The sequence below is a fragment of the Lepisosteus oculatus genome, chromosome 29, assembly GCF_040954835.1.
Source record: "Lepisosteus oculatus isolate fLepOcu1 chromosome 29, fLepOcu1.hap2, whole genome shotgun sequence".
NCBI classification, from domain to species: Eukaryota; Metazoa; Chordata; class Actinopteri; order Semionotiformes; family Lepisosteidae; genus Lepisosteus; species Lepisosteus oculatus.
In genome coordinates, this window is record NC_090724.1 from 7,893,543 (window position 1) to 7,905,942 (window position 12,400).

The 12,400-nt window shown below is 45.9% G+C and overlaps 1 protein-coding gene across 1 annotated transcript; it reads left to right on the forward strand.

Moving 5' to 3' along the window:
* Window positions 1-3,210: 3,210 nt before the first annotated feature.
* On the forward strand, window positions 3,211-11,957 carry hsd11b1la (hydroxysteroid (11-beta) dehydrogenase 1-like a). The gene is made up of 7 exons (XM_069186087.1): window positions 3,211-3,450; window positions 6,331-6,461; window positions 7,535-7,646; window positions 8,845-8,936; window positions 9,744-9,837; window positions 10,178-10,343; window positions 11,455-11,957. The coding sequence occupies exons 1-7, from the start codon at window positions 3,363-3,365 to the stop codon at window positions 11,636-11,638; spliced, it is 867 nt and encodes a 288-aa protein (XP_069042188.1). The 5' UTR covers window positions 3,211-3,362; the 3' UTR covers window positions 11,639-11,957.
* Window positions 11,958-12,400: the final 443 nt, after the last annotated feature.

A 12,400-nucleotide genomic window follows, 5' to 3' on the forward strand; every position in this document is an offset into this window, starting at 1 on the left:
TCAAGATGACCTTCGACTCCCCTTTAGAGGTTACCGTTTTACATCGGACAAAGCAGATTCTTTCAAATTAAGATTATTTAAATTTAGGACTTTCATAATTCTTTCCCTCAATTAATATGCATTCTCAACATTTATTTTTGTAGAGACTTCTTCAAACATGCATAATCGAAGACCGCACTAATCTTTGCAAGTGGGTTCTGGGAAATGTAGTCCTTTACAGATTCTCTCACCGTGAGGCTGTGCGCAACCCTCACTCTGTAGTGAACTACAGTCTCTTGAACTCGTACCATTACATACTCAAAACCTGTCTATGAACTGTTCCTGTCCAAATTCATACTGGGTTACTAAAATGAATAAGGAATTACTCTTAAATTATATAACAAAATAAAAAGCAACAGCGTGTTGTAACTGTGATGATATCAAATTCTTACAAGGTAAACATTCCTGACTCCTTAATTTACCGTTCTAATACAGATTCAATCGGTTTATTGAGTCTTTGAGTCACTATTTTATTTGTAAAATAAATTATGTTTAGATTTTACGGATGCCTAACACGTTGGGTAAGAAAAGCGGATCGATTCATTTAACTTGTTTTCATTTTTCAAGCTAACCTTTATCTCCCAGTAGGTTTCAACGTGATAATGTGCAAAACGCTACTATCGGTACACGATTTGCCAACAGCCTGTCACTGGTTAGACACACAGACGATTCGGAGACGTGAAGCAAAACAAAGAGTTTTAACTGTGTGACTACCAGGAGGGCAGCAAGTCGAATCAGGAGCGCCTCACTTCACTCAGGGAGTAAAAATACCAAGCAGGGAGTTTCCTCCACGCACCTGTTCACTGGCGGCAAGAATGATGTAAATACTTAAGACGTGAGCTTTTTGTTTCTCCTCTTTCCAGTTCTTAACCGATTCCGTATTAAGGGCGATTTGAACGAGACAACTGCTTTGGCTTGAGTACATGAAAGGTGTGGAGTTTTGTTCCACTCGGGGAATGTAACAGGCATTTGGAGGTGGGACTGCAGATCTGTGGGGACGCTGCTCTTTGCTCGACACGCTCACACCTGCACAAGGCAACAACCGAGAGATGCCGGCTATGTTAACTGGTGTGTCTTTGGAAGGTGTGTGTGTGTGGGGGGAGCTCCAGATAAAAACGCCAAAGGGGAACCATGCAAACTCCACACAGACGATGCTTCAGAATGGACCCCAGGACCCTAGACCTGTGAGGAAGTTGTGTTAACTGTCATGCCACTCTTCCGGACGGTTCTAGAAACATGATCCATTACAAAACAAGGGCTGCTTCTTGGATTCTAATTCTTACTGTGTCACTGCCTTCAAAAATCACAGCTGTTGCTAAGTAGATCATGCAGAGGGAATAACCACAGACACAGGAAAGGCTGGTATTGGTATATTTGGAATTTGGAAGAGCTTTGAATCTCAAATACATTGCTGGGTCTCTCAATTATCCTCTCCAAGGTTGCAGTTCATAGATAAGGAGGGACAGTGTATTAGATGTGACCATAACAGCACTAAGCACAGTCTTGTTATCAGTGATGAGCTGTGGCCATCGACAGTGTGTGAGCTCTGGAGATTTGCACAAGGGAACGCTGGAACTCTTATTTTTAATCATATAACCCCAAAAAGGAGGGAAGACTTGCGAATACTCTGTCAATTAGAAAATGAAACACACTGCATTCTTCCTCATTTCAGTGCATGTGCTGGTATCATGAAGAGGCTAATCATTGGTAGTTCTGATTAGTATTGACCCTCACTGTGAATGGAAAATTAGCTATTGCTTATTAAAGCTGCTGTATTTGTACAATAAAAATATTTGGACAACAAAACCTTATAACAAAGGGGATTTTAAATCCTCTACATATGATTAATTACAGTAATAGTAGATGATACTTGATTTATAAGTTGAATTGAGGACATGACTGTACAGAATGAATCTGTATTATATTTATAAAAGCAATGTATTGTTCATGCAATGTTCCCGCAGACAATTCAACTGCCTGAATGTTAATATAAATCTAACCTGTGTCCCCAGGAACTAGACCAGGTCTTGGAAATACCGTATAGATTGAAAAACAGATCAATCTCGTTTACTAATCAATGCAATATTGTCAATTGCCTCTTTTAAGTGATAGCTGTGGGTTTAAAAAGGTGCTCAAGTGTCAATGTGATGACTGCCTGAGTGCCGCCCCCCCCCATGGTCACTGTCAAGGCAAGACATTGAACCTGCTAGGCTGAGGCAGGATCACTCTCTTAGTCTGGGGCTCAAAAGTCACTCTGGTTATAGATACAGGAGACGTACTTGGAAGCAATTGAGACAAAACAAAATCTGTCTCAGACACAAACCAATAGAGTCTTTTACACGATTCTCCTCGCTGCTTTACCTGTTTGCTGTACTATTGCAAACTACTGAAGAGGACATTGCTCACACGCTTCAAAGTTAGAGACATTACAGAGTGTGTGGAATTATTGGAACAATTGCACAGGTCCGACATTACTGCCTAGAAGCAGAAAGTTTTGATGGCTTTGAGTCAGTTCCAGTGCCTCAGAATATGAATATCAAGCAGGGCTGTATTAACAAGGTCAAAGCTTTGTGATACATGTTGACAAGTACTTGCAAAAGAGCAACAAGTCAGTTAGGTGGCCAGTATCTATTCTGCCATATGACTGTATATTCACATTTCCACTGGAATGATGCATCCTAAACTTGATCATCGGTCCAGAATCGAGTAGGGTCCTGTGTCAGCATTTGTCGGCTGCGAAAGAACAAGTAAAGAGAAAACTGTGCACCCTAAATGTTTTTTTTTCCAAATCAATCATATAAAGATATATGATTGAAGTGGAAATAAGTGCGTTCGCAATGTGCCAGATCAATGCCCGTTGCTTTCATTTTGAGAAAGACGTGTTTTTAGAGTTAGACCACAGTAATTGCCATCAACCGAACAGAAAGGTTTTAAAGCGCACACGAACGCTAACCTCTCTATCAGTTTACCGGACGGTGGATATTCACTTTAAACCACACGTTAATGGCTTTTCCTGTCTTTTTGTACAATCGAATCGAGTGTTTTCATGCAATAGTATGTGTGCTGATCAAAATAATGTCTGTGCTAAGCCAGGGTGGTAAGAATGCAGGTGATTGTTTTTTTAAAGACGCGCTGAGTTGGTTGCGTGTTTGCGATAGAGAATTGCCACTTCCTGACGGCGTCATAACTCCCCCTCTCTCCTCGGAACCCTCACAAGCGCTCGAGCTGCAGGACAAGCGAAGATCTGCAAGAAGAGGTCCGGAGAGGTTTGGTCTCAGGGCGACTGCAGTTACATATTTTTTCCTCCCCCTAAACGCTTTGCCATGAATCGACCTGTTAAGGTTATCCTGGTCACCACAGCTGTGTGCGCAGCGCTGCTGTCGTTCCTCTGGAGAGACACGTTTGACGCAGGTGAGACGTTTCTTTCCGTCGCCTCGAAGTTGCTGCTACCGTACCGGAGAGCCCCGGTTGTGCGCAGCAGCTGGGAAAGCGACTGTCCTTTCACACGCTGTGCGAGATTCACAAGATGTTTTCGACATCAGAGGAATCGTTAACTGGATTCGTGAAAGTGTGGTTAGACACTGAAAGGATGGAAACGAATGGAGACGGATATTCTCTTTTTAAAAGTTACATTTCCAGCTCTCTCTTCAAGACTTCTTCCCTATTTCCTTGTCGCACTGTACACCGTGATCAATCAGCAAAGAAGGACATGTCATTTAACACACCTGCACAAGGCTCCGAAACGTTGTGTTTTCTTTCTTCTCTTTTCAGCCTGGAATAAACCTATTGCTTGTTCCCATGTTGTTTAACGTAGACCTTTCTACAAACTGAAACAGAGAATGTTCTGTAAACTCAAAATACTTTAAACCTTGTCAGTGAATAAAACAACACAGTGTGCATACGCGTACAGTACGAAAGGAAATTTCAAAGCCACCGGGGTGAATGGACGAATTAAGGTGGGGAGTCCCTGAAGGGTCTGAGGACCAACACGAATTCGATTTCGGCACCTTCGGGTTTCTAAGACGCCTACAAGTGTTCCAGTCGACACGTTTTCAAATCGCGCACAGAACAAGCGCGGTGCCGCAAACCGTTTCAAGCGCGAAGTTCATTTTGTGCCGGACGAGATAATAATTATTTATGATGTCCTCTGCCTTAATTCATTTATTAGGGGGATATAAAATTAAGCGGAGAAGCCCCGAAGCCTATCAATAACGAGCGAAAGCAAGTCTACATTTTAAATAGGTATTAATGGCTTTATTGTACACCATTTAACTGGAAGTTCTACATTTAGTGTAGCATTAGAGGAAAGAAAGCAAAATAAACACAAAGTCTATCTATGTCATATTTTTTAACCGAGATCATTAATGCATTTCTTCTGGATGAACTATTCTCTTGCTTTTAAATTCCAGATTCCTGTTAAATATTATCAGCTCTAGGTGCGTGGCGTGTTGTGTATCAGTCAGTGTGGGGGAATGGCGCAAAGGCTCTTATCATAAGACCTGCAGGCTGTATGGACTTTCATACGCATAGGACCATAAAATTATCGGGAAGAAAACCAATGCAACAGTCCTATAGTTGCAGCGCCTATGCTGTGTCACGCTCTGCTCCTCCTAACAGGTCTATCGAATCGGTGTTTGTTGCACCTCTTTTGAATGGCGAATGGCGAGTTTCCTCTTCGTGCGGGAGAGCTGATGCATGAACTAGGCCTTGGTCAAATTCAGTCTCGGGCAATTGTCGCTGTTCGGTTTGCAGCTCATTTACTGTAGCCTGGCGTCTTCACTATCAACATGCAGTGCCTTTGACAAGCCTCCAAAAAGATTTCATTGACAATGTAATGTAATGTTTCTTTATTAGCCCTATACAATTTCTTGCATTAGGAATTTGTCTTTTCGCATACCCCAGCTTGCTCTCCATGAGACACAGACACACAGACAGGGAGAGAAGCTTGGGGTCAGAGTGCAGGGTCAGCCATTCTACGGCACCCCCTGGAGCAGTTGGGGTTAAGGGCCTTGCTCAGGGGCCCAACGGAGTAGGATTCCTCTGCAGGCCACAGGATTTGAACCGGCAACCTTCCAGTCACAGGCACAGAGCCACCACTCCGGCAATATGAACTTAAGGGGGGATTAGTTTAGCCTAATAACAACTTTCTCAAAATATGCATGTCTAGTATTTACCGTTTAATTATTTAATATCTGCTGATTACACATGAGAACAGCATGTATACAGCATACAAACCTGAAAAAGGCAAAAATGTTGTGTTTTCTCTCTTCTCTCTTCAGCAGGGAATAAACCTATTACTTGTTCCTTTGCAGACTACGCATGCTGACGCAGCTCCCCAAACCTGTATACAGCATAGATGAGTTAATTGCTTCTAAACCTCATGTTAATGTGCTACACTCTGCGGGGAGGGGGGAGGGCTGTTTGTGATAAACTTTCTGGGGTGGTTTAAGTTCGGGAATGATCAGACTTGTGTTTAAATTGAACGTGCATAATTTCATTTATGATGCTTGTTACCGGGGTACAGAATGCGAGCTTGTAATTTCCATTCCTCCCATGTCTCTGATGACGCAACAGCCACAGGAGCAGGGCTGTGTCCTTCTGACAAAGTCAGGTGGCCTACTTGCTGCTACACAGGCATGGAATCGGAAAGCTACTGTTAATTAAACCAAAGTAGTCAATTTTCCTTTGTAACAGACGGAAACGTTTGACATTATAGATTCGTTACTGACTGTTTCTAAAAGCTGTATCCTGTCAGGCATTAATTTGCTGCACTTACAGAGAAGGGGGTGAGTGAACTCTCACACAGTGGGCAACAATGGCTTATATTCAAAAGCCTGCAAAGCTTTGATCCCCAGCTTATATAAGAATCTTATGTTTCTTACCCAGGATTGCATTTAACACCATGAGGAAACACTATTTCACCATTTAACACTATTTTGCATTTAACACCATGAGGATCCTTTTCATATTTGTGAACTGGTGTGTTTGTGTAGTTCTCTCATCAGGTCTCTTTATAGAATGATTTTAATTGACAGGTTTAATGAGGATAAGCACTCTTCTCCACTGCCGAGCTTACAGAGGAACAGAGCTATGACCTCTTATTCAAACGTTGACTCTAATTAAGCAATTAAGAAGGAGACGGCAAGGTTTTACAATGGCATGCACCGATAGGAAAATGGCCTCTTGTCCACAATCACGTGCAAGAGAAAGTGTGGATTTGTTCATGTCCAGTCTCTTCATGACAAAGGTTCGATGGGCTGCCCAGGACTTAATCTGATGTCTCTTGATCAGAGTCACTGAAAGGGGCCCGGGTATTGGTCACAGGCAGCAGCAAGGGGATTGGCGAACAGATGGCCTATCACTATGCCCGATTTGGTGCCCAAATTGTTATCACAGCCCGGAGTAAGGATGCATTGCTAAAGGTCAGTGTTTTTTTTTTTAATGATCACATCCTCCAGTTATGTAACCTACCTACTATCCTTGCTTCTAGTTATACCACTTGTACTCACTTCTGACTGGTGGGCAGACAGCCACCAGGGTCAGTCTTGACAAGCAGACCTATGCACTTCCTTATGGGGACACTGGGGTTGACAGTTTAAATCAGCCCATCAGATCTGTGCCTGCGTGCCTTTGGCAGGAGGGGGGGAGCGCCTGCAGAAGAACATGCAAACTCCATACACACAGGCACCCCAGGCCTAACTGGAGCCCAGAACCCTGAAGCTGTGAGACATCAGTGCTAACTGCCGCCCCACTGTGCTTCCTTTATCCTTGTTTTCCAAATACGGCAGTGAGGCCCACCCAAAACGATGTCTCTGTAACTCACCATGCACATTCCAGATTGTGCTCATCAATTTCAGACGATCCGAAACAAATTGGCAAGGGACTCGCACTGGCTTTGCATCGGATTCGTAATGGTGGAGGATCAAGGGCGGCACAGTTGCACAAATGTGACGCCGCCGTGCTAACCTCACTGACTTGTCTCACAATGTGAAAGGACTCCCAGGTCTCCCGAGAGTACAGTGATGCCGCAGTGGGTGTGGTCTTACAGTGTGCAAGTGTGTCTCTTGTTTCATCAGTTCAAGGCTGGGCCTGTGAATGTGGCTGGAATCCAGGGTCTGGTTATAGACGGACACCGGTGGTTGTTAATGATTAATTGTGAGTAGACTTTAAGCTTTCGGGCCACTCCAGTCTCCAGGCTCCAGGTTCCAGGAATGTAGGGGAACATTGCAGAGTTTCCCTTCTTTAAATGTCCAGCATGAGGAGCTACCACACAAAGGACACTGGGCACAAAGACTCCCTCCTGTGCCAGATCATGATGGCGGAAATGCTTCTATCCAGAAGCTGTGGCTGCTGTGCAGCACTTGCAGGTGGGTTTGCTCTCCCCTTGAAGAGCAAAAGCCATCGTGGCCTTTTTTTTGTGTGCGATCTGTAGCCTGGGCTTCTCTCTAAGGGCTCGTTGGGACAGTAGGATGCTTTTCCATGTTCCCCCTGCCAGGTGGCGGAGAGGTGCCAGGAGCTGGGCGCGCAGAGGGTCCTGCAGGTTGCGGCTGACATGTCTGTGCCCACAGACTCCGAGAGGGTGGTCGCCTTTGCGGTGGAGAAGTTAGGCAAGTGCCAGTCTCTCTCAGGGCCCAGGAGGCACAGGGATCATAGTACTAATACTAATACTAATAATTCCTTACACTCATAGAGCGCTTTTCTGGACACTCCACTCAAAGCGCCGTACAGGTAACTGGGATGTGTGCACCTGGATGATGGACCTGGACACCAGCTCTCAGTGGGGAGGAGAGCAGAGTGATGGAGCCAGCTCAGAGATGGGGATTATTAGGAGGCCGTGATTGGTAAAGGCCATGGGGAAATTTGGTCAGGACACCGGGGTAACACCCCTACCCCTACAGTGTCCCCGTCACTATATTGGGACCCACACAGATTGCAGGGTGAGCGCCCCCTACTGGTCACACTAACACCTCTTCCAACAGCAGCCTTAGTTTTTCCCAGGAGGTCTCCCATCCAGGTACTGGCAGGCTCACACCTGCTGGGCTTCAGTGGACTGGCTGCCAGCAGTAAGTGATAAGGCCATATTTATCCTGAACGCATGTGAAACACCCTAATTGCACACAGAAGGACTCCATTTGACAAATGATGTGACCTTTAAAGACATTTGATTGCATCAGAGCCTATTTAGGTGTTTCTTAGTAAGAGGGGGTGAATACTTACGCAATCGCTTATTTTCTGTTTTATATTTAGAATCAATGTAGGTGAAGAATTTTCTTTTCAATCTGACATTGTCGAGTGTTTTATGTTGATCAATGGCAAAACAATCCCAAATCAGTGCATCTTGATTCCATATTGTAACACAGTAAGAAGTCCAAGAGGGGTAAATACTTTTGATAGCCAATGTATTTATGTAGACAAAACAATGATATATACAATGTGCTTTCCAGTCCATGTTGAGTGAATAGTGCTGTTGTAATGAAGCCGTGTGTCAGGGATATAGAAGTGTTTCTTGAGGGCCGCAGGGAGCACTAGTGTTCATTCACGCCCTGTGGCCTCATTGATTAATTTGGCCTAATTGTTTAATTCATCTTTAAAGCATTTCACTTCAGTTCAGGAGCCGACGTAAATCCCAAGTGCCTTTCAAGCTGTCAGACCTAGGTGAAATATGAAATGCCTCCGCTTGAGCCAGCAGTGAGATCGATTCATTGAGGAGCTTAGGATCGAAGCAAAACCACAAGATCAGGCAGCCGGAGAGCTGAGTTACGTCAAGTGTGGAAACACCTCTGCTGTGTTCTCTTTATCCGACAGGCGGCCTGGACTATCTCGTTCTCAATCATATTGGCTCAAGCAACTTCGCCATGTGGGATGGAGATGTAGAGCATATCAGGACGCTCATGCAGGTGAGGCCTTCTGGTGCTTTGTAGTCTTTTGTGCTCTATTCTTATCGATAGAGTAGGTACGCAAGCGCTGCTTCTAGGGCAAAAGAGGTTCAGATTGCAATAGACGTGGGCGGTACTTCCAGATGCACGAACGTGTTGAATTAATAATAATAATAATAATAATAATAATAATAATAATTGCTTACACTTATATAGTGCTTTTCTGGACCCTCCACTCAAAGCGCTTTACAGGTAATGGGGATCACCTCCACCACCACCAATGTGCAGCACCAATGCTGCACATTGATGCGACGGCAGCCATAGTGCGCCAGAACGCTCCCCACACATCAGCTATCAGTGGGGAGGAGAGCAGAGTAATGTAGCCAATTCATAGAGGGGGATTATTAGGAGGCCATGATTGGTAAGGGGCAAGGGGAAATTTGGCCAGGACACCGGGGTTACACCCCTACTCTTTTTGAGAAATGCCCTGGGATTTTTAATGACCACAGAGAGTCAGGATCTCAGTTTTACGTCTCATCCGAAGGACGGCGCCTGTTTACGGTATAGTGTCCCCATCACTATACTGGGGCATTAGGACCCACATGGACTGCAGGGTGAGCGCCCCCTGCTGGCCCCACTAACACCTCTTCCAGCAGCAACCTTAGTCTTTCCCAGGAGTCTCCCCTCCAGGTACTGACCAGGCTCACACCTGCTGGGCTCCAGTGGGCTGCCAGTTGTGAGTTGCAGGGTGAAAAGACTGCTGGCGAATTGAAGCAGGGGTCCTGACTGCCCCCCAGCCTGTGTCCTGCTCTCTTCTCTGTGTTCAAGGTTAATTTTCTGAGCTACGCCCAGATGACCTCATCCGCCCTGCCTGCTCTGAAGGAAAGTGGGGGCGCTATCGTCGTTGTGTCCTCCATCGCAGGTGAGAGGTCGTGCCCTTTCTCCTTCACTGGGTGTCTTAACTGTGGGGCTGCCCTCCACTTAGATGGCAGACTCTGATCTAGTCATCACAGAAATGCCTGGTTAACATGCGGTCAGGTTTGGTCATCACACAGGTAGGGGGGAAATGCTGTTCCATTTCTATTCCATTTCCCCTGATGGACACCAGCCGATAGCAGTGAGTTACATGGTTTCTGGCCAGTGATAGACTGTCTGCAGAACTCGGCACCTCATCAGTGTGGCTTTGATGCAAGCCCAGTCGCTGCACGGCGCACAGCCTGTCTGTGACGCTTGCTCTGTGCATGTCTTCTTTCTGCGCCCAGGGAAACTGTCCACTCCGTTTGTAGCGCCCTACACGGCCACCAAGTTTGCACTGACCGGCTTCTTCGGGACTCTCCGGCAGGAGCTGGCCATGCAGAAGGCTAACGTCTCCGTGACCATTTGCATGCTGGGGCTCATAGACACGGAGTCCGCTATGAAGAAAGTGAGGTAGATCTCAGCTCTTCAGCCGCCTCTTTCCCAAAACCTGTTTATGTAATAATAATAATTCCTTACACTTATAAAGCACTTTTCCGGACACCCCACTCAAAGCCCATTACAGATAACGGGGATCCCCTCCACCACCACCAGTGTGCAGACCCACCCTGATGATGCACCAGTCCGCTCCCCGCACACCAGCTCTCAGTGGGGAGGAGAGCAGAGTGATGAAGCCAGTTCAGAGAGGGGGATTATTATGAGGCCATGACTGGTAAAAGCCAAGGGGGGAAATTTGGCCAGGACACCGGGGTAACACCCCTACTCTTTTCGAGAAAGGTCCTGGGATTTTTAATGACCACAGAGAGTCAGGACCTTAGTTTTACATCTCATCCGAAGGACGGCGCCTGTTTACAGTACAGTGTCCCCGTCACTATACTGGGGCATTAGGACCCACACAGACTGCAGGGTGAGCACCCCCTGCTGGCCCCACTAACACCTCTTCCAGCAGCAGTCTTAGCTTTCCCAAGTGGTCTCCCATCCAGGTACTGACCAGGCTCACACCTGCTGGGCTTCACTGGGCTGCCAGCTGGGAGCTGCAGGGTGAGATGGCTGCTGGCTATATTTATGTAAGGCTGTGGACGCAGGCTCAGGACTGAGATTGTGGCCCTGCTTGGGTCATTCCTCTTCTGATCCTGGAGACTGTAGATTTCCAGGCAGCCTAAAATGGCCAATAAGCAAAGATCTGACAAGCAGATTGACTTCTGATTAAGCAGCTGACTGATCCAAGTCAGTCATTCAGAGCTCAAGTGGAACAAAAAATCAGGACTGAAGGAAAGGCTCCCCATTTATGGTAGTTAGAGCTATTTAGGGTGTTGAATTCCTTCTCATGCCTTACTATGCAAATACATGAAATAGTAACCATAAAACGTCCAGGACCTGTATGCTGATATATAAGAGCTGTTACACTTCCACAGAGCTCTGAGTGCTATGCAACAGCAACCTGGGATTTCATTTCCATCCCTGACTTATTGCTGTAGCATCATCTGGAAGCATGATGAGGCTGTTCCCCTTGTGCGGAGGTGCCTCTATTGACTGCAAACCGGGCTGTTGTGGTTGCCTGCAGGGAGAAAGTGAATATGAAGGCTGCCCCTGCCACAGAGGCGGCGCTGGAGATCATCAGGTCTGGGGCCACGAGGCAGAAGGAACTTTACTACCCCCTTCTCGCTCAGCTGCTCTGCCTGTCCAGGGACTTCTTCCCTGCGGTCCGGGACTGGATCATCCAGAGCTCTTTCAACTACCAGCCATGACAGAGCGCATCCGGGGGGAGCATCAGGATGCCTCGCGCGCTGCGGGAAAGAGCAGGAATGGGACAGCCCTGGGAAAAGGGATGGGGACCCCTGTTGCATCAGAGTTTGGGGCTTTTTAGTTTTTACCAGCTATTAAGCATCGGTGCACATGAGATCAAACTGGGGTCAGACGTACCGTAAAGACCCCATATATACTTAAGTATAAACGACACAAGTCCCAGCAGCCTGAAAAGCCTAAAAAAGAACCAATCTTGATCTGTAACTGGCTCCATTTTCATCCAGCAGTCGAATCTGCTCAAATAAAATCTGTTTTGAAGACCCCTGTCGTCTAACCACTTGTACTGCAGTATTGCAATTTATTGTGCACAAAGGTATAGAAAATCCCCAAGCTTTTCAGCTACTTTTCTTGAAATGGCAGAGCTAAACAGCTAAAAACTAGCTTAAACCGAATTGGTATTAGAGTTAACCTGTTTAAAACACCTCGACAAACTAGATGCTTTGTCCTATTCCTTGGCCAGAGGAGTAAAACCGATAAATCCTCACCCATTCAAATTACACCTAATCTGGGTCTGAATAAGGGTTTCTCAAACTACTGACATTCAATAAATAACTATGCACCCAATGCCTAAAAAAACAAACAATTCAGAACCTGGAAGCCTGCAACAAACTCATGTGCAAGACTAAACTGTCTTAGTATGTGGACAAAGTGTTGACATGTTTTGATCTGTATCTCAGAAACTGCACTGCAGACTCCTTCCTTCC